Source organism: Ptiloglossa arizonensis, chromosome 1 (assembly GCF_051014685.1).
Source record: "Ptiloglossa arizonensis isolate GNS036 chromosome 1, iyPtiAriz1_principal, whole genome shotgun sequence".
Lineage (NCBI taxonomy): Eukaryota > Metazoa > Arthropoda > Insecta > Hymenoptera > Colletidae > Ptiloglossa > Ptiloglossa arizonensis.
In genome coordinates, this window is record NC_135048.1 from 9,226,164 (window position 1) to 9,251,334 (window position 25,171).

At 34.9% G+C, this 25,171-nt stretch overlaps 3 protein-coding genes across 9 annotated transcripts in view; 1 reads left to right on the forward strand and 2 right to left on the reverse strand.

The window, feature by feature from the left end:
• Positions 1 to 1,261: 1,261 nt before the first annotated feature.
• Stac (C2 and C2B_Munc13-like domain-containing protein staccato) overlaps positions 1,262 to 25,171 on the forward strand; it is a 49,498-nt gene continuing 25,588 nt past the window's right edge. For 2 of the 7 annotated variants that reach the window (XM_076321460.1, XM_076321505.1), the window contains exons 1-2: positions 16,855 to 17,126; positions 24,375 to 24,530. In XM_076321460.1, coding sequence (XP_076177575.1) covers positions 17,026 to 17,126; positions 24,375 to 24,530 — 257 coding nt within the window. In that variant the 5' untranslated portion in view covers positions 16,855 to 17,025. Of the gene's footprint in view, positions 1,399 to 5,129; positions 5,735 to 16,854; positions 17,127 to 24,374; positions 24,531 to 25,171 lie in introns of those variants that run through there. The other 5 variants (XM_076321453.1, XR_012993467.1, XM_076321433.1 and 2 more) reach the window with 5 other exon arrangements.
• Positions 8,659 to 10,545, reverse strand: LOC143153726 (trypsin 3A1). The gene is given in 5 exon segments (XM_076325203.1): positions 8,659 to 8,939; positions 9,116 to 9,396; positions 10,025 to 10,119; positions 10,172 to 10,388; positions 10,466 to 10,545. Coding segments are annotated over 5 exon segments (954 nt in total).
• Positions 11,069 to 15,671, reverse strand: LOC143151961 (uncharacterized). The gene is made up of 5 exons (XM_076321518.1): positions 15,560 to 15,671; positions 14,862 to 15,328; positions 13,595 to 14,322; positions 11,757 to 12,109; positions 11,069 to 11,538 (listed from the first exon to the last, which is right to left on the reverse strand). The coding sequence occupies exons 1-5, from the start codon at positions 15,603 to 15,605 to the stop codon at positions 11,195 to 11,197; spliced, it is 1,938 nt and encodes a 645-aa protein (XP_076177633.1). The 5' UTR covers positions 15,606 to 15,671; the 3' UTR covers positions 11,069 to 11,194.

Below are 25,171 nucleotides of genomic sequence, written 5' to 3' on the forward strand. Positions count from 1 at the left end.
AATGTTTGCGCCGTTCCTTTAAAGATGGCGTCTTGAGTCAATAACGCGAGGTTAAAGGTAAAACTCGCTGAAAGATGAAAGGGGCTCCCCGACCTCTAATAAGAGACGCGGTAATAAAAAACCCTAGATACGAAGAGTGAGAGTGGAGAGGGTAGAGGGGAAAAGGACGAAGACGAAGGAAGAGGAATCATCCCGGAACGCACGAAACAGCGAACGCTTGATGAGCGGAAAGATAAGGATTTTTCGTTTGAAAGATCAAAAGGCGGTAATAACGTTATAGAGCCAGTTCCTTACTTTAATGCGGTATGCAGGCAATTCCGTTTAATCTGATGTCTGGTTGCGAACCATAAAGATCTAGAAAGAACGCACAAAAATAAATTTGTAATAATCGCAAATTAAATATCACTTGTAAAATTAACAATCTTGGTAGTATTTTCCTTCGTAGAGTCTCTCCTCGAGTACTTTTTCGTATTATTTTCCAGAAGCATTACCCGAATTGGAACTTCATTTTCATTTACTATTTAAAGTAACGATTAAAACATCTCTATCAGCTGATGCCAATTACAAATTGCGAACAACGACCAAACGAATGTTTAAAGTATATAGCGCGGTTGGCCACGATTAAAAAAGTTCCAATATTCTAGTTCGAATAAAATGGCGGCCTTTGAGATCGGGAATATCGATTTCTATGTACTCTTTTTGTAAGCTCCATTAAAATAAAATAAAGCCACGTGTAAAAAAGGACTCGATATACCGATGTGAGCGATTTCGTGGTATATCCTTTCAAAATTTTAAACAAATTCGGAAAATGGAACATTGTTTCGTGGCAGTGAGAGCGTTCGAGCTTGCGCTTAAATTACGTAATTACGTCGTCCATTACGTACAATAGAATGCGACGTAATATTTCTGAAACCAGCTCACGAGACTACGTAGGTACTTGCAAAACACGAAAATAGATTTTTTCCAACTGTTCAGTAATACGTAATCTTTGAACGCGGCGACGGAAACGTAACACTGCCCGATGCGGTTTTATTTACTAAACCTGAACGGTGTGTTACGTGTAACGTTATTTTCACTTCATTTGCGACACCTTATAATTCATCTTTCACGGCTGAACATACGCCTCACGGCAACAACTGTACACCGTCCAGTTGAAACATTGTTTAACCGACTCGATAAAGCGAACTCCTCGAACGGTGTCGTGGTGACGTTTTTCGGTGTGCTTTCGAGAGAGTTGGTGAAAATTACCTGTGAAGATCACATATTCGCTCGCAGAATGCTCAGCTGGATAGTGTTCAAGCGAAAGCACGCGTATCAACCAAAGGCTGCTTACGATGCATACGAAGACAGATGGATTAAAACTATGCCCAAGGTCCTTTGCGTGGGAGTCAGGCCCATGTAAGTATTGCATAACGAAATTGAAACTTTGAAATTTACCGGAAAATTTATTTTCTTCCAACAATAATTACTTTGGATAAATGAAATGGTAAATAGCCATCGGTCGTTGCAAAAAATATGTAAATTTCTTTTAGTTACCAGTTTTTCGAATACAACATTTTCGTCGAGATCGATAGAAATGAAAAATGATGTTCTGTAAAGTAAGTGGTGAAACGATTTAAACAATTTTTGAAAACAATTAATAGTTACATTGTATCGACGAAAGTAGTGTCTTCGAATTGCTTATAGTTATGCAATGGAATAGGTAGTTGAACATAATCAATTTGAACGGAAAAATTACCAACTTTTTTTTATTCTGTATGTAGGTACTGATAACTGTAAACTTAATTGTTAACTACATTTTCACGATCGTACTTCCTTTTCTCTAGAATTTCCTGTTCATTTGTTGTAAATGTAAATAGACTGTAACTTCGTCAATGGTTTGTTACAACAGTTGAATTGAAACGACGTAGTAGATAACAATGTACTATTATTCGTTACTCCGTTTATTGATCGCAACCGTAAAAATATGTTTAGGTTGAAAAATATGTGAAACGAGAAATTTTCTGTTAGAGGTCGTTCGAAGGTCAATATACAAGACATAATTGAATTTATTTTTTCCCCAGCTACGACATTACAGTAATAAAAATGTGTCGTCTTATTGAAACAAATATTGGTGACCCTGAAATCTCAGAAAGGTGACCTTGATGAAAGAATTTTGCTTGTAAAAATATTTAACTCTTCGAATCAAACTATTCCTACCTAAGACACTTTCTCTTGTTATTGAAAACAGAGAAAATATCTAGGTGATCGCGATAAATGCGACACCCTGTATATAACGTGAAAAAGTAGTATTTAATATTTACAACCGAAGTTACTCGAAACTAAACATTCGGCTCAAGTTATTCGAATAAAAATTTTTATTTGTACAATGCACCACGATTCGTTACTCCGTACATTGATTGCAACCGAGAAAATTTAAACTTTATATTTACTTTTATCGTCTCTTTTTATCATCTCATTTGAACTTTTTAGGGAAAGAAAATCTCATTTCTGATGTTTAGATGTATTTCTTGTTTTCCAAAAATTGTACAATATTTAGTGCCACCTTCGCGATCACGTAACTTCGGAATGACTTCTTTAATTTTTTTAATCGCTGCGAGGAAATATATTACTCGAAACAGTAACGAATATTCGAGTCAAACAACGTGGATTTTTTTTCATATATTGGGTTGTTCGGAAAGTCATTTCGTTTTCCAAAATAAAGGATATATAATTTAATAAAATGTTTATACACTTTAAAAAAATCGTGTTGCATTTTCACTAAAAAAAAAACGAAATGACTTTTCGAACAATCCAATATATAGGAAACAAAGAAAGATAACAATCGAAAGGATAATTGTTCCAATTGTTTCTCCAAAGGTCCTGGTCGGTTAGTATCTTCGAATACCAATAATCGTCGATAAGAAACGAAAATGGAATTGGTCGTGGACAGTGATGATTCGTGATGTTGTAACAATTTTTACTATCGACACTACACGTTATTGAACACTTCCGATTTTATCTCGGTACTTTACCAATTAATGTACGACAATAGTACGTTAAATGTGTGATTCAAATTTCCGCAATCCTTGATAAGAAACCGCAGTATCATACGCTGGGAAACTATATTTGCTTGGTCTTTGTTCACACTGAATGATCGAAAAGTGACCACTTAAACATGCGTATTCTACAATTTGAAATTAAACAAAACTATTTTCAGTTTTTCTACTAAACTTGCAATTTCCACAATTTTATTCTTAGATTACTATTGCTGTTTATTTTTCGAAGATAACTCAAAACTCACGGAGAAAACTTTAATGGGTTGTTCAATAAGTTTTGTCGTTCGATAAATTTTGAAAAACAAGGTTTTGAACAATTTTTATTTCTAGAATACAGCTGTGTTAAGAAATATTATAAGGAGTATGTTTATTTACGACTGATAAACCGTTTATATTAATTAGAATTTAGTAATATAAGAAAACGTAAAATATAAAATTAAATTATTCAATTATGAAGTATTTATTAAAACGATACTGTATAATGAAAAAGTTAATATTCGTTTTTCTTAAGTTGGATAATGATCAACTGCTCTTTTTGTCTAACAATTAGAGATTAGGTTAATAACAACATGCAGTTGTAATTCGACTTTCGATCATAAACATACATTTATATTTATTTTTACATATTAATTCTTTTCTCGATACTGTATTTCATACTGAATACAACTCTGGTGAGCCTAAACTTGATAAAGACATATAATAATTATATTGGAAGGAAAATTCGATAAAGTGCAAAAGAAAAGAATTAAATATAAATAAAAATAATTCTTTTCTCATGCAGGATATCCTAGAATTTAACACCCAACCATCTTTGAAATTGTGTATTAACGGTGAGAGATTAATAACGAAAAATAAACACAACGTGCATAAACAAATTACACAAATATCATTGAGTTATTCTTACGTTATGATGTACTAAGAAAAAGTCCATTATGATTTCATACTTCTATTATAACTTTTTAACGAAGTATTTTTTCGTCTAACTGTATACGACTTCTTTTCTTATTTTTATTCATAAAATATCTTGGCACCAATTAACCATTACATTCTGGGATACCCTGTATATAAAAAGTATGCATAAAAACAATAGATAGATGGAAAATATGTGAGAACATTATTCATATACTAGTATATATAATATAATGGGAAACATGTGAGAGCTTCATTTATATACTAGTATAGTTAATAGGAAACACGCAAGATCTTTATTTGTATACTAGTATGGTAAATGGGAAATATGTGAGAGCATTATTTATATACTAGTATAGTTAATGGGAAATATGTGAGGGCATTGTTTATATACTAGTATAGTTAATGGGAAATATGTGAGAGCATTGTTTATGTACTAGTATAGTTAATGGAAAATGTATGAGGGCATTATTTATATACTAGCACAGTTAATGGGAAATATGTGAATGCATTATTTATATACTAGTACAGTTAATGGGAAATATGTGAAAGCATTATTTATATATTAGTATAGTTCACTGTCGATACATATCAATTTTTTTATCTACTATCTATTTCATTTACTGATGGAAACTCAAACGATCTGTCCTAAAGAGTATTGTAATAGGCACATTGCCATAACAACGTAAATAGAGCGGTGCAAATATTACATTGCATCTAGCCAATGTCTCTCTTTGTTAATCACATGCGTTGCACAATAAAAATTCTGATGAACAGGACTCGTGTCCCTCCTCAGAATCATTCTTTTCAACTCTCAAGGATACTCATCCTTTCTCACGACGTGATATGAGTTTTCGAGACGACAATCGTTTTTTTCTATTATTATAATTAACAACTGGCCGGCCAACTAGGGGAATTTCAACATGTTGGTGATTAATATTTATCCGTCCCAACGGAAAATGATAAGATGAAACAGGGGATTTCCAAAGGCACGAGACACATCAGAAACAATCGGTTGCCCCTACTACTTGCTCACGGGCTTATGGTCATTGTGTTCCCACTCGGTGAATATTTACTCTGTCGACTTCACAGTCCCACTCTTTCGTGCGCGAGGCTCACACGGGACACACAATACGCTGAAATGATGGCAAACCTAAACAACTTAAACGGAACATCTTCTGTAAATATAATATTTTAATACTGCAACGACTGACATGCAAACTACCACATGGTGCAAAATAGAAACATTCAGGAATAATATTACGAGTATTGTGATCAAATTAATAGCAAAAGTAATTCATTCTAATAATTATGTTAACCGATTTGGTGAAATTGAGACGTCGTCGCGTTAAACGTCCAAGTGACGCGTCGAATTTCGAAAATCAAAGAATTGGTCCGCAGAATGGGAACACGAGGGACACGATCGCGTATAGGCAAAAGTATCTGAGAAACAGAAATCTTTCGATCATGACGGACGAGGAGCCTGATTGCTCTCTGGAAGACAATATGCAATTGGACAAGAGGCTACCCAAAAGGACTACCAACCCCTCGGCGAGATTATCGATTAAAAATTCCTCCAACTCGTACATCATCGTTGGTATTGAAGAACTGCCTGTGTTTCCAAATGCAGATTGGGAGAGTGTAGTTCACAGTGATATCACGAAAAGCATGAAAAGAAACAGTGTGTCACAGAAGAATTGCAGCCCAAAGTGCAGCAGCACGTGGTTCTTCAAGTTCAGACGTCTGCTGCTGAAGAGCAACAAAGTTTACCCTCAAGTGGTGACAGGGTGAGTTATCGCAAAGTCATTGATGATTCCGATAGGGAAGTTTTGGACACGGTAAAATTCGAAAATACGCTAACACAGTCCGAATAGTTTGCAAATCGTCTATTTTTTCAATTCAGTTTTCCACTGGTAATTGAAGTGTATTTAACATAAATGGTCGATATTTTTCAGTTAGAAATTAACAATTTTGGATACAGTAAAATTCGAAAATATTCTAACACAGGCCTAAAAGTTTGAAAGTCGTCCATCTTGTATTTAATCTAAATGGTCGATATTTTTCAATTAGAGATTAACACAAATGGAAATTTATATTGGGTGTAGTATCTTTTCGAATTTGATAAAAGAGAGCATGTTATCTAGACCACCGTGAACGTCGACAGAATTTATGATACTCTAAAGACAACTTTCTGCAAAACGACTTTGAAGACTTACAATTAGATGTACTCAAACTGACACTGAACGGGTTTCTGAAAACTGAGCGATCTTTAATTTAAAGTGCAGTAATCAGATATCTCTAGTTTACAAAATATCACAAAACGTCTCTTCTATTTCACTTCTGTACCCAATGTAGAAGCTGAAGCATCTATGTATCATAATAATTTATAAAAAAAAGTACTATTCTATCTGTTTGTTAACTGATTTTGCCTTATCGCCCTACGAAAAGAAATTACAAATGTACAAACTATATGTATATACACATACGTGTCTTCACCGATTATTTCTTTGATCGTGCAAATACCTCACTAATGGTAGAGATATCTCTGTGCGCTTGTTATTAACTTATTTTCATCAAGAAATGAAGATACTCGATCCTTGCACCGAACCCTTTAATTATCTTTGATAAAATAACGTCTTTAAATGAAAGTTTGTCAAGATCCGTTGAGGTCCCAAATCTAATGAGTCAAAACGTAAAATTATTGTTTCAATATCACCCCTTGTGACGATCTTCTATTTTTGATCACTTGCAGAAGCATGTGTATCATAATTCAAATGATTTATTATTAAGACACGATTCGGTGCTTATCGAGTAAACTGTATGGTGTTATTATCCAAACAAATTTGTTATCGTAAGAAATAGTTTGTTATCTAGTCGAGTGATAAATCGACGAACGTTCCTCGCGATAGGAACATCCATTCTCACGGTCTGGCACGAAGACACTTCGCGCGCGTTGCATGCAGCTAGGGAGTTTAAAGACCCTCGACACACCGGTGGAAAAGCCGGTAGTCGATGGTTAGGGTAATCTGCGTGGGTGAGTCATGCGAGGTAAATGACAACAAGCTAGTAACGCTCGCGTGCGCACCGCGAAACAATAGCCCAAACACCGAACGTGCTTTTACCACCGAATATTTAAGCAATTCTTTGAGTCTTCAAATTTAGGTGACAAGATGTTGTGGATGTGATCGCCATCTTAACACCTGGACAGTCGTGTGATAGTAATATCTTTCACAATAAGAGGTCGCAGCAACGGTGTTACCAAATTCACGTGTTATTCGCTGTGAATTATTCAGAAAAATATTCAATATTATAAATAGTAAACATAAATGAAACATCGTCTGTGATAAAATTTGCTACTGTCAGGTATCAAATCTTCGAGGTCATATTTCTTAGAAGTGAATTCGTATTAAAATTTGATTTTCAACGCAAATCGAATTAAATTCTTGAAGCGTGAAAAAATATTACACGAAAGTTCCTCACGGAAGATTCATTTTGAACTTTGGATTTCATTTCTCCTGAAAAATCACTCGTTTCTCGGTGCTACCAACGATAACAAAACATCTTGCAAATTTAATTCTCACTCGATCGATCGAGCATAACCTCTTAACTTCAAATATATTCTTTCCATCGATGCTATCTTTTTCTTCGTCTTTTATCAATAATTGAAAAATCGTCTCGATCGAAAGATCGCTTTTGTGTAATTTATTCTTTCCTTTTCTCTTTTTTTTTTTTGAAAGAAGTTGAAATTGTTCCTGTGTCTGTCCCTTTGTGATAAAATATAATCATTCTCGCGTTGACGCTTATGCGTGCCGATAATACGAAACGGAATGCACAATAGTTTCTAATTACGTATTACTCAAGGGCTTCGAACTTCATTCAACCCTAAGTACACGGTACGTGCGTTTAGTAGTTGTATGCGTAGCAGGATCTTGCGCAGAACGTGCGTAATGGACTTCCGGCGTGCATCGAACCTGAACGCGACGGGGTCCACACTATCGTTCGACACGGCTTTCTATCTTTCCTGGAAACGATTATTTTCAAGTGTTCCTTGGAACGTCTCCAATCCACTCATCGACAATTAATTCGTATCAAAAAATGTAGTTTTAATGCGAAACGAAATAAATTCTTAAACCATGAAAAAATATTACACGAAAATATTCGTTTATTTTACCATTAAACGCCTCAAAGAGGTTAAACGCTCAATTGAGGTTAAGTTTTAATAACATCACGTACTTACAATTCTTACGTACTATATTCTTTGTTTTAGATATTTTATGTCCACATATCATTATTCTCACTCTTATTAGGTTGTTCGGAAAGTCATTTTGTCTTTCTTGGTGAAAATGAAACACGATTTTTTTTAGAGCGTGTAAACATTTTACTAAATTATATATTCTCCATTTTGGAAAACGAAATGACTTCCCGAACAACCCAATAAGAACAATTAAACTGCATATTTGTACCACCTTCCGTTGTGTTTACAATGAACAAAATTTTCTCAGAGACTAATTCTCAGGATGTTTAAAAGACTTTAGTCGAGAAAGAAAATATCAAATTAATTAAAAAATTATATTTCTTTCTAATTCGCAGCATGTTTACATCTATCGATAAAAAATATTCTTATTTTTTTCACTTCATGCCCTTTGTATATCGATGTATTCCATTCGTAAACGCAACATTTGTGTTTCGTACTGTTTGCTTCACCTTTTATTTATAAGTTTGTAATCTGTTTAATCCAACGTCGATAATACGAGACTTTTGTATACACTCCTGACACTCTGCCACAATTTTGGCCAAAAGATACGATACCGTAAATTGTGTTTCTACTTGCCAAGGAACCTCCTGAATCTCCGTAGCAGGAATCCCTTCCATGGCTTCCATAACAGAGATGCTGTTCATCTTTCACGAGTGTCTTGTACTCCGGAGTCTCCTTGATACAAATTCCGTACGATGTCTGACGGACATAAACTCCCATTAGGACATTGCTGATCGCTCTCTAGAACAAAGAAGGGTATGAAACTTTTCTCACAAATTGAAAAATGATTTCGACTTCTATTCCGAAGAGTGAACCAACATTTTTCAATCTCAGAAGGTTCGAACTTTTCTACAATCAATAACCCTTCAAATTTCCCTGAAAGTATTGTACACTAACCTGAACGAGAAGATACTCACGTCACTTCGAAAATCAATGTGACCCCAGCCACAGACGTATAGTTTAAGAGGAGGTTGCTTGAATTCGTCCGGCAATCGAACAGCTCGAACTGAATTTGAAAAACGAAATGGTGGCCATACTTTGAAGAGGGCAATATCGTGGTGAAACATGCTGGAAAAGCAATATAGAAACGTCGTGTCATTGTACACGTACACCTTTGTAAATCTGTGCAACGATCCTCCGCAAGGTGTATTTGATCCAGCGCGTACGTAATAATCTATCGTTTCCTCTGATATCCTGAATAATCAATACAATGGTTAATTATTCGTACAGTCGCGATATAAAAAATCTAATGAAATTTCCCGAAACCATAGAATAACAAATATCGTGTCAATGTTCATAAATTGCCCAAATTAAAGAACTGTAATACTTTCAAAATGTTGTATCTTTTTCATTTAAATAAAATTTCCAGTTTCTATGGCACAGTTCGATAGAGTATTGAATTTTCGGAATAAAAATTTATTACAAAATGAATAATTTAGAATTGATTAGAAGTATTGCAATTTAAATATTTGAACCGTTACGTACACTTGTAGGGAAAAGGAAAAATTAGTTCTAAATTAAGAAAAATGTGGTACTATGAGCAAAAGGAATATCTACAGTGTCGAGGAATATTTATTTAGGTTTAAATCTCACGATGGATAACTAAAATGTGTAACTCAATAGGACTCGCAACTCCTTCGAGGACTGATCTAGTCTTTTCGAATAACAAAATTATGTCATATTAAGTATGTGTCATACATCGCACGAATTAACAGTCCCAGATATAAACAAACAATAAATATGTACTAAAATTTTATATGTGACAAAAATTATTTACAAAAAAATTTTATTTTGTTTCGTTCGTGTAGAATATAACACTTACAGACAGTGAAGAGCAGTTATGCCCCATTTTCGGGACAGTATACTCGCACCGCACACGAATCCTTGAGAATTGTGCAAAGAAAGCTGAAATCGTCACTGTTACACTCAAAGTATTAGAAATTTGTACAAAATGAAAAATTAATTATACCATGAATGGTCGTTGTTCAATGTGAACAGGACGTCCTCCGATAATTTTCGTGTTCACGATGCAAGTAACATTTTCTATCGTCGTGATCGTAAAACCTACAAATATAGGGGAAAAAAATAAAAGATGCAGAAAAAATATAATAATGTTTAATACGAATAATGTATTGTTTTGTATATAGAAAATAGAGGCATTAAAATAAATTTGACGATAAAAGACTCTGCGTAGGAAGTAAATAAATACTTACACATCAAGTAGAGAATTGTTGTTCCCGCGTGCATTCTACTTACCACTCGCGCGAATATGTTGAATAAATCTATGTGAAAAACAGAACGCTCTGCATCTTCGAACGCTATAAACGTCACGTTGGAATACATTCTGGGTACGCATGGCTAAATTTATTGCTATTATTATCCGCAAGAACTGAGCCCGGACGCGTTAAAAAGCGTAATGCATAAATTATGTAATATCAGTGATTTACGATGAACTTTTAGAGCATTATTGAAAAGTACGTTTGTACATGATCTCTGGCATTAATTTTGTTTGCAACAAACCGATCGATGCGATTCTATCGATGACCAAGGAAATTATTATCGCTAAATATTATCAAAATGCATTTAAAATAATTCCAAACTCAAAAAGCTGTTTACAACTTCGAGTAAAATTGATAATAATTTATATGACGAAATTTTCAACGAATACGAATCAGGAAATGTATACATAAACAAAGTCATTGACAAATTGATTAAAAATACCGGGAAACAAAGAAGAACAAGATGAAATACAAACAGACTGTTAAGTTAAGAAAGACAAAATAAAACATACAGTGGAAAAAATAAAACATACGACAGGTAATAATTTTTATTTCACAAGAAATCAATATATTGGTATCTTGTGCAATAGACACAGAATTGAAATTTAATTTCTAATTTTATTATTTACGCTCTTTAACACTACTACGTTTATTCACAATCGTATCGATTCGACCACCAGAAGTAATAATTTTTACAATTTTTAAGGCATTATTTATTTAACCTTGGAAATCAATGCTGTCGAGTTTTCGTATAAATCAAGGACCAGATGATCCTTTAAGATTGAATAGGTATCTTTTTGATTGTCCAAAGATAGAGATCTGCGTATGCGAGACCATTCGTTGTCAAACTCCATAAAATTCTGCTCGTCATTGATGGTTTGCCCAAAGGAGGACAAAGTAGAAACGAAAGCCATGATTTCCACGAACATCGTAACCAACAGAAAATTGTTCGCGAGACACCCCAACATGCTCTCGTTGTTCACGGTTCCGTGTCTGCTCATGCGATTCATGGATCGCATTAAATCATTCATGGAGGCGTCCGCTTCTTTCATAAGCTCTGCAACAACAATTTTTAATTAATTCGTTCGAATCACGCGGTAAGTTCCAAATTGATTTTCAATGTTCGCTTTCACGAAACTTTCACGTGACTTCTACTTAACAAAAACGCTGCAAAATTTCTCAGAAATGAATTTGAATAATTGATCGTCCGTTAGGAACGATTTTCACATTCGAGTAAATGATCGTAATGAAATACAGAAAAATAATTACGCTAACCAATTTTCGAACGAGTCACAGTCGTTTCGGGACAATCGCTCCCAGAACTATCCTCCATAGTCGAATGTTCATCTTCGTTCGATTCTTCAGTTGCCATGTTGGTGTTTGACGACGTTTGTCCATCTTCATCGTTTCGAACGATATAGAACTCCAACAACTTGAACATCCATTCTATTAAGCTCGATAAAATCGTCACGTGACTCTGCCAAGTCTCGTTGAGGATGATTTTAATACCATTCACGAGCAGTTTCGTGAACTCGGTCGCAGAATGATGAATTTTGCCTAATGCGTCAAACGTTCTCACGAATAGTCCCCTTTTGTATACACGCAGCGCTTCGGAGACTTCTTTGTACCTAAAGAACAGCGAATACTTCGATAAAGGAGGTTAGGTTTTAGCAATAGTGTTGTACATTGACTGAAAAAAGTATTCGTACGCTGTATTATAAGGAAATTCTTTTTACCTGAAAGTCTAATTTAAATGAAATTTTGGGTGCACATAGAGCATAATAGCGCGTATATAGAAAAATTTTTTTGACAACAAGAAATTTCTTTAAGAAGGTGAAATCAAATCTCGAAGGTTTTAATTTTTTTTTTTATTTTTTTTTTTTTTTTTTTTTTTAATACAACTTTTCTTGGGACTTTTTGCAACAGAATGGTAGAGTACTTAGAGCTGAACATTTTTCGTATGAAAAGTTTTACTCTATTTTGCACTATTACGAAATTGTATTTGAAAAATTGAAGAGAAAGTGGCACTGTAAAGGCTAACTTTCATTTTCTTTGTAACCATTGTAAAGGTTGACTTTCATTCTCTTTAGAACTTCGTAATCGTGCGAGGTACAATAAAAATTTTCTTACAAAAATCTTCAGTTTTTAGTACTCTATCGTTCTACTGTGAAAAAGTTCTCCAAAAAAATTGTATTAGAAAAATGAAGAAATGTTGAATTTTTGAATCTTTATCCTCTCGAGAACATTTTTTGTCGACAAAAAAATTGTTATATGCAGCCCAATGTACTTTACATGCGTAAACTTTCATTAAAATTAGACTTGTGGGTTAGGGGAATTTTCTTATAATATAGGATAAGAATACTTTTTTGAGCCACTGTAGCTGTATTCAATCGTTTTATCTGCCTATATACAATACCATCTGAAAAATATTCAGAAACTTATCCTCCACCACTTTTCAAAACTGCTACACCATACGAATTGGTCACGAGTCTATGACAACTTCTCAAATAATACCTACTTTTTATTATTATAATTATCGTGGTATTCCCCATAGTCGTCCTGTCGAATCAGAACCATTACTACAAAAGTCCAAGAGGACCATACAATACTGTCATTCAAGCTATCGCAAACTCTAGACCAAACTGTGACAACCTATCAAAGAAGTAGGTAGCAAATTTAATTATCACAGTCTCTCCATTTTTATACACATCTTGGAGATGAAAGTGAGAGCAAGTGAAACGCATTCAACAGTACGAAGGATAACTCAACGACAACCTGAGAAACAATGTCAAGTTCTTATTCTTCAAACAACGCAAACGTTGGATTGCTTACCTCTCTTTAACTACCTAAGCTCACTCTGAACAACGAACCCTAAAACACTACACGACTTGAAATCCCTAGCCATAGAATCCAATCAGCTTTTGACTCAAGTATACATTCTTCACAAACGGAACAATATCGCCCACCTTAAAAATATTCTTAAGAGAGGTTCACGCTAACATGCATCCCCACATCATCCCCATTTGTCTAACAAAGGAACGAAGAAAACACATCGAATAGAAACATTCGAACGGTTAGCTCCCAACTTATCAGAAAATACTGATCGTGCTAACCTTGCCACAACCGCCTTGTCTTTCGTCTTAAGTATCGAAAGTCTCTGCAGTTTTCTCATTCCGTCATCGTGGATACTGCAATATTGACACAGCTCATCGATGAATCTCTGGCCTAACTTGCTCCCGGATAAAGTGTCGCCAAGATCGTAAGTAGCTCGATGCAGAGGTGATCGTTTCGATATCTTCTTGTCCAAGATCCTCTCGAACACGTACTTCATCCTCTGCCTCATCGTCCTGGACGTTCCACGGTTGGCTTTGCAGAACACGGACACCTTTTCCTGCTCATCTGACCGGACCTTGCAATCACTCAACCGTTGAATCGCCTTCGTCCACGATTTCCCCTCGAAGACTTTCCCTTTGTTCTGCGATCCTTGCTTCAATCTATGCAAACATCTCCTCAGATGATACAAATCACGCACGCAGTCTTCGTAACGGACTTCTTCGTCCTTAGCCATAGCCAAACAAAGAGTATCGCGCCAAGACTCGTGTCTTCCTCGATTTTTCAGCAAATCGTCCGTCCACGTTGTATCCAAGTTAGATTTGAGTATCTTCAAGGTGATTGCTGGTGGATGTTTGGTCAGGTTCAGAAGAGTTTGGTTGTAATTGGGGAATCTTTTGTACTGTCTGTTCAACATTTGCAGTAGGCACTGGGACAGTTTGTCGCTGAAATCTGCTACGTCGTACACAGTCCCTAGGAATTGGAAGCTGTCCGATTGTCTGGTTAATTGCTGAAATTATGTTTCTTCAGAATATAACTTTCGAAGGTTTAGCAAGAAAGCAATGTAATAGTAAATTTAAGATCTCTAAAGATATGACGTGTCCGCTGATATCGTGTGGAAACCTCGCGTAAAATGAACTACAAATCTTTAAAAGTGTAAGAAGTGTTGCAGGGGTAGAGACTAACTATGTCTTTTGGGGTATGTGCAAGTGGTTGTGATGACAATGAACAAATTTTGAAAAATAACATTGAATATCAAACGGTTAAAGTATCTAAAATGCAGATATGCTCAATGTGAATCCCCACCCAAAGTTTAACACTCTTCGAAACAGTATATGTTTTAAAATTCTCACTTCAGAACGAGACTAACTATGTCTTTTGGGGTATGTGCAAGTGGTTGTCATGACAATGAACAAATTATGAAAAATAACATTGAAAATCAAACGGTTAAAGTATCTAAAATGCAGATATGCTCAATGTGAATCTCCACCCAAAGTTTAACACTCCTCGAAACAGTATATGTTTTAAAATTCTCACTTTAGAACGAACCTTAATTCCACGAGACGTCACATTTGGTCCACCAACGTACGAATCGATCCCATTCTCAATCTCGTTAATCATGTTACCCAGATCACGTAACAGATACGATCCCTGTAGCAATATTTCGGAATACCAATCCTCGCAAAGGGGAACACTGCTCGAATCCTGTTCGTAGCGTTGAACAGTGGTCTTCAATCCGCAATCATTCGCAAAATGCACGATACTCTTTCGTACCGAGTCGCATATGTCTCGAATCGTCAACTGAATATCTTTTTCCTTGGATCTCAGTACAATCGGTTTCTTTACGAGCACCCCCATTTTGGATAAAAAACGATAAATGGTTGCCTCCAAAGGTTGCACTTGTCTTGGATTGATCAATACAAATTGTTGATTGGACATTTTTCGAACAGTTGCCAAAAAATGTATGGAATCGTTTCGATTGATTCGTTCAGAGATCGAGAATTGTGCAAAAAATCCTGTATAAGGTTAGAAAAACGTACATAATTGTTTGAACTGTGGTTTTTCGAGCAAAGTAGACTATAATTATTGTAAAGTGTGCATTTACATTCCTGATCCGTGATATTACATTAGTTCTTTTAATGAAAGAAATAGAGATAATTTTATGGTAAATTGTTGGAAAACAAACCAAACAAGGTCTGAAAAAGTCTTAGTTGGTTCTTCATTTTTGTACAATCACTTATACTTACCTAGAAATAACAAATGGAGAATAATTTTCAAAAACATGATGGACATAGTTTGTCTCTGTGCTTCTATTTCTTTCTTTTCGTTGAATTGTTGCCGCTATATATAATTTTATTCAACTGTCAGTGTAGTCGTTTCCGATAATTCGATTTAAAATATTGCTATGCTTTGTCGTTTTCCGTGATAAAGAATTTTAGAACAAAAGCGTTCATAAAGATCGTTTCGCGACACCACACGGAAAAAGAATATCGGTTAAAGATAAGAGAGTGCAATAAAAATGTGTAACACTAGATAACATTCGCAAAATATAAGCCAAAGTAGTAAAAATAGAAATGAAGATATAGTTAAATGCAACAATTTTTTAATTCTCTGTATCTTTGTTTATTTTTTCATCTTTCTCTTAACATCGGATTTTGCTACACTAATATTAAAATAATTAACCACTCTTTAAGTACCATATACAGTATTTATAATAATAACATTAATTTTACTTTCTACGAATTGACTCAAGGATGATAAAATTCATTTTTATCGTCAGATGCTAACGAAATTGATTTACAAATCTGATCTATTTAAATTATAATATTTAAGTGTCGTCACAATATAGTACGAAATCAAAAATGGCGAAGTTCAGAGGTAAATCTAAATCCTTGATAAAGAAAATGGCGAATCAGCGCCTGCGCTCAGGACGTCAAACAATTCGTATTGCGTCCAACTAAAATCAATTCCACGTTACTCTATTACCTAACACCGACAACGGTACGAATAAATATTAAAATTAATAAATAATAGTAATCCGAGTCAGAAAGACGAAAATTGGCATTCTCTAAAGGATCATCGACTCATTGCAGGAAGACACGAAGTGTCAACGACACTTGACAAATTTATCAAAATCATCTTGGTTAGTTTTATTTTTGGCAAGACACTGCAGCATCTCGTCTCGAATGCAGCTACTATAGAGACTGCATTATGTCATCACTATGACAGACCCTCGCGTTGAATCACTGATGCTATTCTGGAATCATAGCGCCAGTATCACTTTGAGCAAAGATAAGAATTATCTTATTTACAAAGTCATAGTTACGTGTAATCCTAATATCTACACAATTTCGTCATGTGTGTCATAATTGGACAGATAAGAAATATTAGATAACGATTCCAAGAGATGAATAATAGATTAGAGATCGCCGTCGACACAGCATCCATGAGCGTCCGCCATCTGGCGACTGGAAAAGAAGTTACCGATGATAGGGTACGTTCAAACACCTTGCTATTGACGACAGTGCTGTCTCTTCGGAGCTAACCTACCGGCGTTAACGTCGCTCGTGTTTACTTGAATTTTTGACGATACAAAACGCGACATGAACGATTCGTAGACGTTTCCAAGCAGTGACGTTTCAACGGTAGAAAGTGTTGTTCCGCCCACGGAGTGTTTCGTAACACTACCTGGACGTGAAATCTACCTGCAAGAATGGACGAGGAGGCTATGTGGAAAGATTTCTACCACAAGATCGTGGTGGAAAAAGAGACCAAGGAGAAGGAAGCGCAGGAAAAATCAGATCACGAGATAAGGTAGAACCTCTACAGGCACGAAGGATTATAACCTAACCCAGATCTAACTCTCTGTTTGTGTCCAATTCGGTGTCGATCGTGTAAGTGACTGGCCATTTAACACTAATAGGTTTATGCTTAGCGAGCCACAAACGAGTACGTGTTCTGTTTACAATGCTTGAGGGCAATTTTGACAATGTGTATAAGGAGATGAGAATTCGAAGCCTTCCGTGTAACGATGCAAATACATGCTACCGAATCGATATTATGATTCACGGCCATTACCTGTATACGAAGTCACAGATGAAAATTTAGCGAATGACTTCACTTTTGTCTCTTCATCTTATCCTCTTTAAGGAGACCCGTTGTCTAATTCTTTTCAAGGAAGTTAACATCGTTTCACGTATCGTTGCTAATCACGATTTCTCGGTTAAAAAGTCACGTGCTCGTCCATGACGTCTCCGCTCGAAACATTCGGATTCGAATTGCCGCCAAATAAATGTGCTATATCTACTTTGATCGTTGTCCTGCAAATCAGTGCGTTCCGACACACCGCATGCATGCATAGGCTATTAAAAGTGAAGCGAGACTAACCCCGAAATATCAGCGAAGGAATTGCTTCTCCAGATTGTACGAATACGTAACCCGTGTGTTAGAATTGTTCAATACCCATGACTCAAGGTCCACGATTCATTTGCTTAAGTGCTCTTTGATTAATCGGGCGTTTAAAATTTAAGACATCTGGTGACTGTAATCACTTAGATTAGAAAACGATGACTCAAATGTCATACAGATACGCGTTGTATTCAGGAATTTCGATTAGCTGCGAAGATCTTAGAATTTCAACAGCACGTTCGTAATTTTACTTTTATTAATTTCATCGAGTACATTTAACACTCGATTTCCAACTGCTTTCGTAACGAAGTTTACTTTAAATTTCGTAGCACCTTTTCTGAAAACGTTATGACTTTCTATTCTACACAAGTGATCGATTTTACAAATTAATAGATAGAACATAGTTCGTTTATTTAAAAAATGTTTTTTATCTTAATAACAGTGAATCGTAAAAAACATTGTTAAGTTTGAGTCAGAAATGGTTAGGAATTGGAATTTGAGTAAAATTAAAATTCGGACAAGACTGCCATAGAATATATACTACAAGAGAACATACACAAACTATAGTAAATTTATTTAAAAAATCATTTTGGTTTCATAATTGTTCGTCGTGTGATCTACAGTGTTAAGTTTGAGCTACGAATAACTAATCAAGTATATCTATATAATAAACCGCATCAATTTGCATGAAATAAAATGTCAAAAGGACATGTACATTGAATATAGCTAACTTTTAAAAAATGAAGCATCATATGCAATAGTTAATTTTGTAGTTACTGTCAACGAAATCAATTTGGTTAAAATTTGATACGACCAGACAACTTTAATAGGGACTGACCCGATTTCGCAGTTAGTAATCAGTAGGTGCTTATAAATGCATCCGAGCTAACAGTTGCTAATCAGTTGATGTCACATGAGACAAAACACTTCGGGGAAAACAGAATGCGAAGATTTCGTCGCGTGCGCATGACTACCAAAGAAGCACACGTTACACAAACTATACAAACGCGACTGTTACATTCAAAGCGACCTCCATAAACAAAGACGAAGCAGAGGGGACGGGAACACGGTGCTAATTAATTCTTTTATGATGGCTCAGCTGTTGCGTTGCTGTCAATGAGACCAGCCAACGAAACGGATAAAAACATTTCCAACTGTCTCACAATCGGTGAAAAAGGGATAGAAAGTATAGAAAAAAAATTTTAAACGATCAATGCAATTTATATAGTCTCCCGTTATGAATTAACGAAAAGTTCGAACTGGCCAACCAACGATACAAAGAACTCAATGAATAAGTATTACACGATATTTCCTGCAGTGAATTTTAAACAGTTCCGCAGTCCCAAGACAGAAGATTGCATTATTCACAGTGTCTATAAATATCGGATTCTAACCTCTATTTTTAGAAAATCGTTTCCCATGATTTTTCATCCACGAAACGATAGAAGTTTCGTGATTGAACACCGCTGTTCATATCTTGTAGATATTACTCGATCAGTTTCCTTGGATTTCCGTGGATTAATTACAAATACAATCGCGCGTTGATTCAGCGGATTCACGTTCCGTGCAATGTTACTTCTCCCATGGGTCAGCGATAAGCGAATACTACCGTGAACGTCATCGCGAAGAGCTCAGCGGGAATTCCTCGTCTCCATGGTCAGTGAGTCGCCAATAAAGCGTGGGTGAATGTCCCACGAGAACGGGAATTAACGTTTGAGAAACTTTTACTTGGAAATAAGTAAAAGATTCACATTTAATAATTTACAAATTCTGAAGTGACTGGGAATATTGAATCGTTTCGTAAATCTCTTTCCCTAGATTTAATTCCAAGGAAAACATATACATATACATATTTATATACCGGGTGTCTCATTCCAGGTAGTTGTGACGATAGGAAAAAATGTTTCGTACATTTTAATAAATTTCCAGGACGAAGATATTGCGTAAAATATTTACTCTTTCGAGTATCGTTTTCATCCGAGTTTTGAAGAACAATAATATTTGTTTACTTCCACTTGAGAATTATGTATAACGATCATTATAATAATTTTAAAACGATCATTACAATAACTCTAAAACGACCATTATAACAATTCTAAAATTATCGTTATATAGTAATAACTCTAAAACGATCTGAAACCCTAGAATCTAAAATGAAATATGAAGTAATATTTTCCTCGAGCCTCCAGGTTTCAACGAGAGTGCAAAATAAATTTACGATTGTAAACAAACATGTTATCACACGACAGATACCCAGAATGTCTGCTTACTGTAATTTTCGAGTTATATTATTATTATTATCATATTCTCGAGTTTGTCGGTATTTCGATGCGTGCTCTTGTAAATGACCTTAGATGCAAGCATGCTGAAACGCGTGTGTATATACATATATGTAGTTGACTGCGAAGATTAATATGAGGCGGATTACGTCGGTTCGACCAGTTCATTTTGAAACGGCTGAGACCACCGAAGGCCGTTCCTGACTTACATCACTGAAGACCTTGTACCTCTTGCGAGCAAGACACCAGTCCAGTTTCAACGTGAAATTCAAATGTGCAGATATACTGTCTAGACCTTTCTATTTCTCCTCGAACGACAACTGAGATTGCAGTGCAAATATACAATCATGAACCACAGTCAGATTGGAATACAGTAGAGTATCCATTATCTTACCTAATAGGGAAACGGAATTACTCGGTTAAAGGAATTCTCAGATAATAGAACACTTGTGTTTCTTACATTTAACGTTTTCTATTTTTGAAGACAATATTATATTAAACATTATTTAGATCAAAAAGGGATTATCGTAACAGACAATATTATATTATATTCTTATTAAAACAAGAAAAATAATAAGAACTGACAGGAAAAAATAATACAAGTAAACATAAAAATATATGATTCTCGCATATTTTTGGCGGCTAAACTCTAGAAATTTTTGTAACGTTCTTACACTCGCCGCAGAAAGTAGGATGACACGCTTCGAAACTCTCTGTTTTAGAATGGAAGTTTATATTGCTAGAAAGTTATTTACTATCGTGCGGAAAGTAAGTTGACGCGACATTCTAAATATTATTTTCTTCCGAAACATCTAGATATAAATCTTTACACTACTGTATTATTTATTCAATGTTCAATGTTCTTTTATGTATTTAAATTTTCGTGATTACGTGTAAATATATTTTTAAATATAAAATAACAAAAGTACAAAAATTATCTGCTGCAGATAGATTACTTCGATGCCATTATCATTCGTACGAAACTCTTGAAATAATTTATTTATCTGCGTTTCAGATAATAATTAATAAATACTAATATACTAATTATTTTTGTAGAAAAATGTTTCAATAAGAGAAACGATAGAAAGTTCGACTGATAAAACATTCAGATATTTAAATATTCACATAACAGAAGTTCCTGTAATGGAAAATTTGTACACTGCACAAATATACAATTATGAATACAATACGTTCATAAAATTAATATCAAAGCCATTTCAAATTACACAAAAGTTACGATAATACCTTTTTGATCTAAAGGTTATCTCTTCAGAGTTGTCCAGTACAAAAGACAATGATACTCTTTTCTACGTCGCAACCGAACAAGAATTAGGTTAGCTTAATAACAATATGTATTTGAACCTCACCTCTGCAAAATAACTAAGTTTATTACTTAATTCATCGATGCATACAGCTCTGACGCAATAGGGACGCTTTATTATTATTAATTGCACTTTGTGTCTCATCTGTTAGGAAAAATTTAAGATGTATTAGAATCTAATCTTGTAGATATACCGAAATCCACTTGTATCTATTTAATTTTAGAAATAAACGTGTAACCCAATGTTTTTTTTTTTTTTTACTAAAAAAGAGTAACTATTTTTTAAAAGAAAAACACTTTACAAATTCATTCCTTTTTATAATTTGACATTGTCGTTAAATTTACTTTTTGAGTAAATTGTCTGATTATAATATCGAGTAAAGGACTGAATAATCTAGATACTCCTTTTCCAAATTTTATACTGTTATGGATATCTTTTCTCAGTAAGTTTCTTCGTTCTAATACCAAGTATCGAACTTAATAATACGGATGATTGAGTGTGTTACATTTGTTCCGATACGTCCGTGAGTCACTCATATAATTCAGATTACTGGAAAATTTCATTGCGAAAACACCGACCATTATCCTCATAAAGGCTCGATGTATTCGCACCGAAGAAGCGATTACAATGCAGAGAATGAAAGCAGGCAGAGAAACATGTTTGGAGGGCCAATCTACTGTTGTGCACCGAGTTGGAATGCGACGTAGTGAATCACGTCTTCCTCTGGTTAAAAATAAAAGAGATCCAAATAAAGGAAGATGTATCGCCTCGAAGAAAACGAAAATTCGAAATGTCACAGTAGCGGTGAATTCCCCCCTTTTTAACCGGCGCGAATGCTCGAAGACTTTGTAAAATAAATGAAAAGAGAACTCCGAGGGACCATCGATTTTAATCGAGTGAAAATTTCCTTTTCGTTAACAACGATGCCCCGATTTTTCAAAGTTCTATTTAACAAAGCAAGTAGGAACTTTCTTATTTCAACTCACCGCAAATTGAACCACTCTAACGTTGTTACAACTACCCAATAATTGGTCTCTTATTGGGGCAAGAGAAATTTTTTAATATTTCAAAATACTGAATTGTACCGATAAGAGACAATTCTGGAATTATTATCATTCAAACTGGTATGAATTTGTAGAGTATTGAAAGGTATTGGACACTTTTTTTTCTGTTGCTGGAAAACGATAAATAAGACGAAACGAAGGAGATGATTAATTTTGAATTGATTGGATGGATCATTTTGTTGGATCATTTTTAATAATTTTTTAGATAAAAATTCGTGTCACGTTATAGGTGTACAATGTTCTTAAACGGATCGAGAAACATTCTTTTGTGTCTCGAAGATAGCATCGTTTGATTCTAAGTACACCGGTGTCATTTGTTCCTGTATTTTTAATTGTACAGATTTCCTGCTTTTTTTTTTATCGCGCAACACATCCAAAGCGCGGGAAAATTCACAGATTCAATAGTCATTGGCGTCTATCTCTTGCACACATCCTGCTACCTCCTACTTCCTCCATTCCTCTAGAGTCCTCGAGCAGTTCGCGAACAGACATGCTTCGACCTAGACGTTTTTCGTCTACAATCCGTCCAGGGACGAAATAATGGTGTTTCAGTGATAAGTTCTCGAAGTGAAGTGAATTGTTAGTCTGACAATCTCTCCGATGTAACATACACCCACTCTTAGTACGTATTCAAAACTACAGAACAATTAGGAATTGACCCAAAGATATTTCATTGTAGAACTGGAATTTTAATTTTCCATGTCAATTTTCCTATATACTTTACCATATCATTATAATATTACCGAAATTATTGACCGGAAGATATTTTATTATAGTAGTGGAATTTTAATTTTCCATGTAAATTTTCCTATACATTTTATCATGTCATTATAATATTACCGAAATTATTGACCCGAAGATATTTTATTATAATAGTGGAATTTTAATTCTCCACGTAAATATTCCTATACACTTTACCATATCATTATAATATTATCGAAATTATTGACCCGAAGATATTTCATTATAGTGGTGGAATTTTAATTTTCCACGTAAATTTTACTACACATTTTATCATATCATTATAGTATTACCAAAATTGTTCACTTTTCTAGAAATCTAATAATATCCATACACGAAGGTTGATCACATATCCTCGATCCACTTTTCAGACATGCGCAGGATATAAAAAAAAATGTATAATTTTTATAATTTCATGGCTTCGTTAAATTACGTTTGTAACGAGGAGAATGAAAACTGAGCTCGTAATAATTGTCATTGAAAATAATAAGGACAGTCCGATCAGTTACACGTCAAATCTACTTTCCACTTACAGACACACAGGGTGGATTATTTAAACGAGACCACCTAAACACATCCGTTACTTACAGATACACGAAAAAATTGTTTAGAACAAAGTTAAACCGTCCGAAGAATATAGTGATAAAAATAGTGATGAAATATAGCGATAAAAAGAGGATGTCCCAGAATCACTATTACCTGAGATTTCAAGGTCATCGATATTTTTCTAATCGATATTGTATACTTTCTTTCGGATAGATCTGTTCTACGTACACAAATATTGGAAAAAGAAGTGAAAAAAAATGCAAAATTCCGAAAATATTTCAAACGAAAGACTCGGAGAGAACGTTTGCTGTGTAATCGTAAATGATGCACGTGTTTCACGAAGCAATTTAAAGTACCTCGTAAAATACATACACATTTCTCGAACACCTTTTCTCTCAATACTTTCAAACGCAAAATGTCAAAGAGAATCCAATCTGCGCCAAAAATATTGAACCGATAAAAAAAAAATAAACGACTTTGAAACCTCGAAACGAGCTTGAGGACAACTTTCTTCGTATTAACTTCGTCCGGAACCATTTCTTTCACAAATCCATAAACAACGAAGATGTTCGACTGTTCCCAATTAAAAATAATCCAACTCGAGTCGTTGTACGAGAATCGTTGGTGTGTCACTTTTACTTGAATTGTATCGAAACCACGTGTGTGTGTGTGTGTTTCTTTTTTTTTTTGTCTGGGGTGCAGCAAGGATCGGAAAATGGCGCACTTCGAAAAGTTGGACGAGAAGCATCCTTACTACGCGATCGCCGCAGCTCGAATGTGGCAAAGACCGGAAACGAAACAAGTGACCGTCGCGCGATTCTATTGGAAATTCGCAGCGTTCAACTTCGTTCACAAAAGGTGAAGGCATGTTTCAGGTTTGCATAAATGACATTCACCGCAGGCGTTAGTGTGTGCTGCACCGCTTCACTTTCATATAGTGAAATTGTAAAAAACAATTAAACGAATTCCTCGAACTGTTATCATTCTGTATACAGGGTGTCCATATAATCTAAATAAGTTTCATCGAATAGTTACCAAACAGTACAAGATACGATTTCCTCGTCGTGTTGTACGTAGTATATACTAGTATCAAAGAAAACTTTGTTCAAGTTTGCTTCAAGGTCACCTTGTGTTTCATAAATCAAACATACAGTACTGCTATAGCGCTTTCACTTTTAGTGAAATTGTGAAGAACAATTAAACGAATTTCTCGAACTGTTATCATTCTGTATACAGGGTGTCCATATAATCTAAATAAGTCTCATCGAATAGTTACCAAACAGTACAAGATACGATTTCCTCGTCGTGTTGTACGTAGTATATACTAGTATCAAAGAAAACTTTGTTGAAGTTTACTTCAAGGTCACCTTGTGTTTCATAAATGAAGCACACAGTACTGCTTTGGTATCATGGAAAAAGAAACGTTTAATATAATACGAAATCATGTCGGTAACACGCTGTTGCGCGTGAAAATTGACCATTATGCAATCAATGGTTTC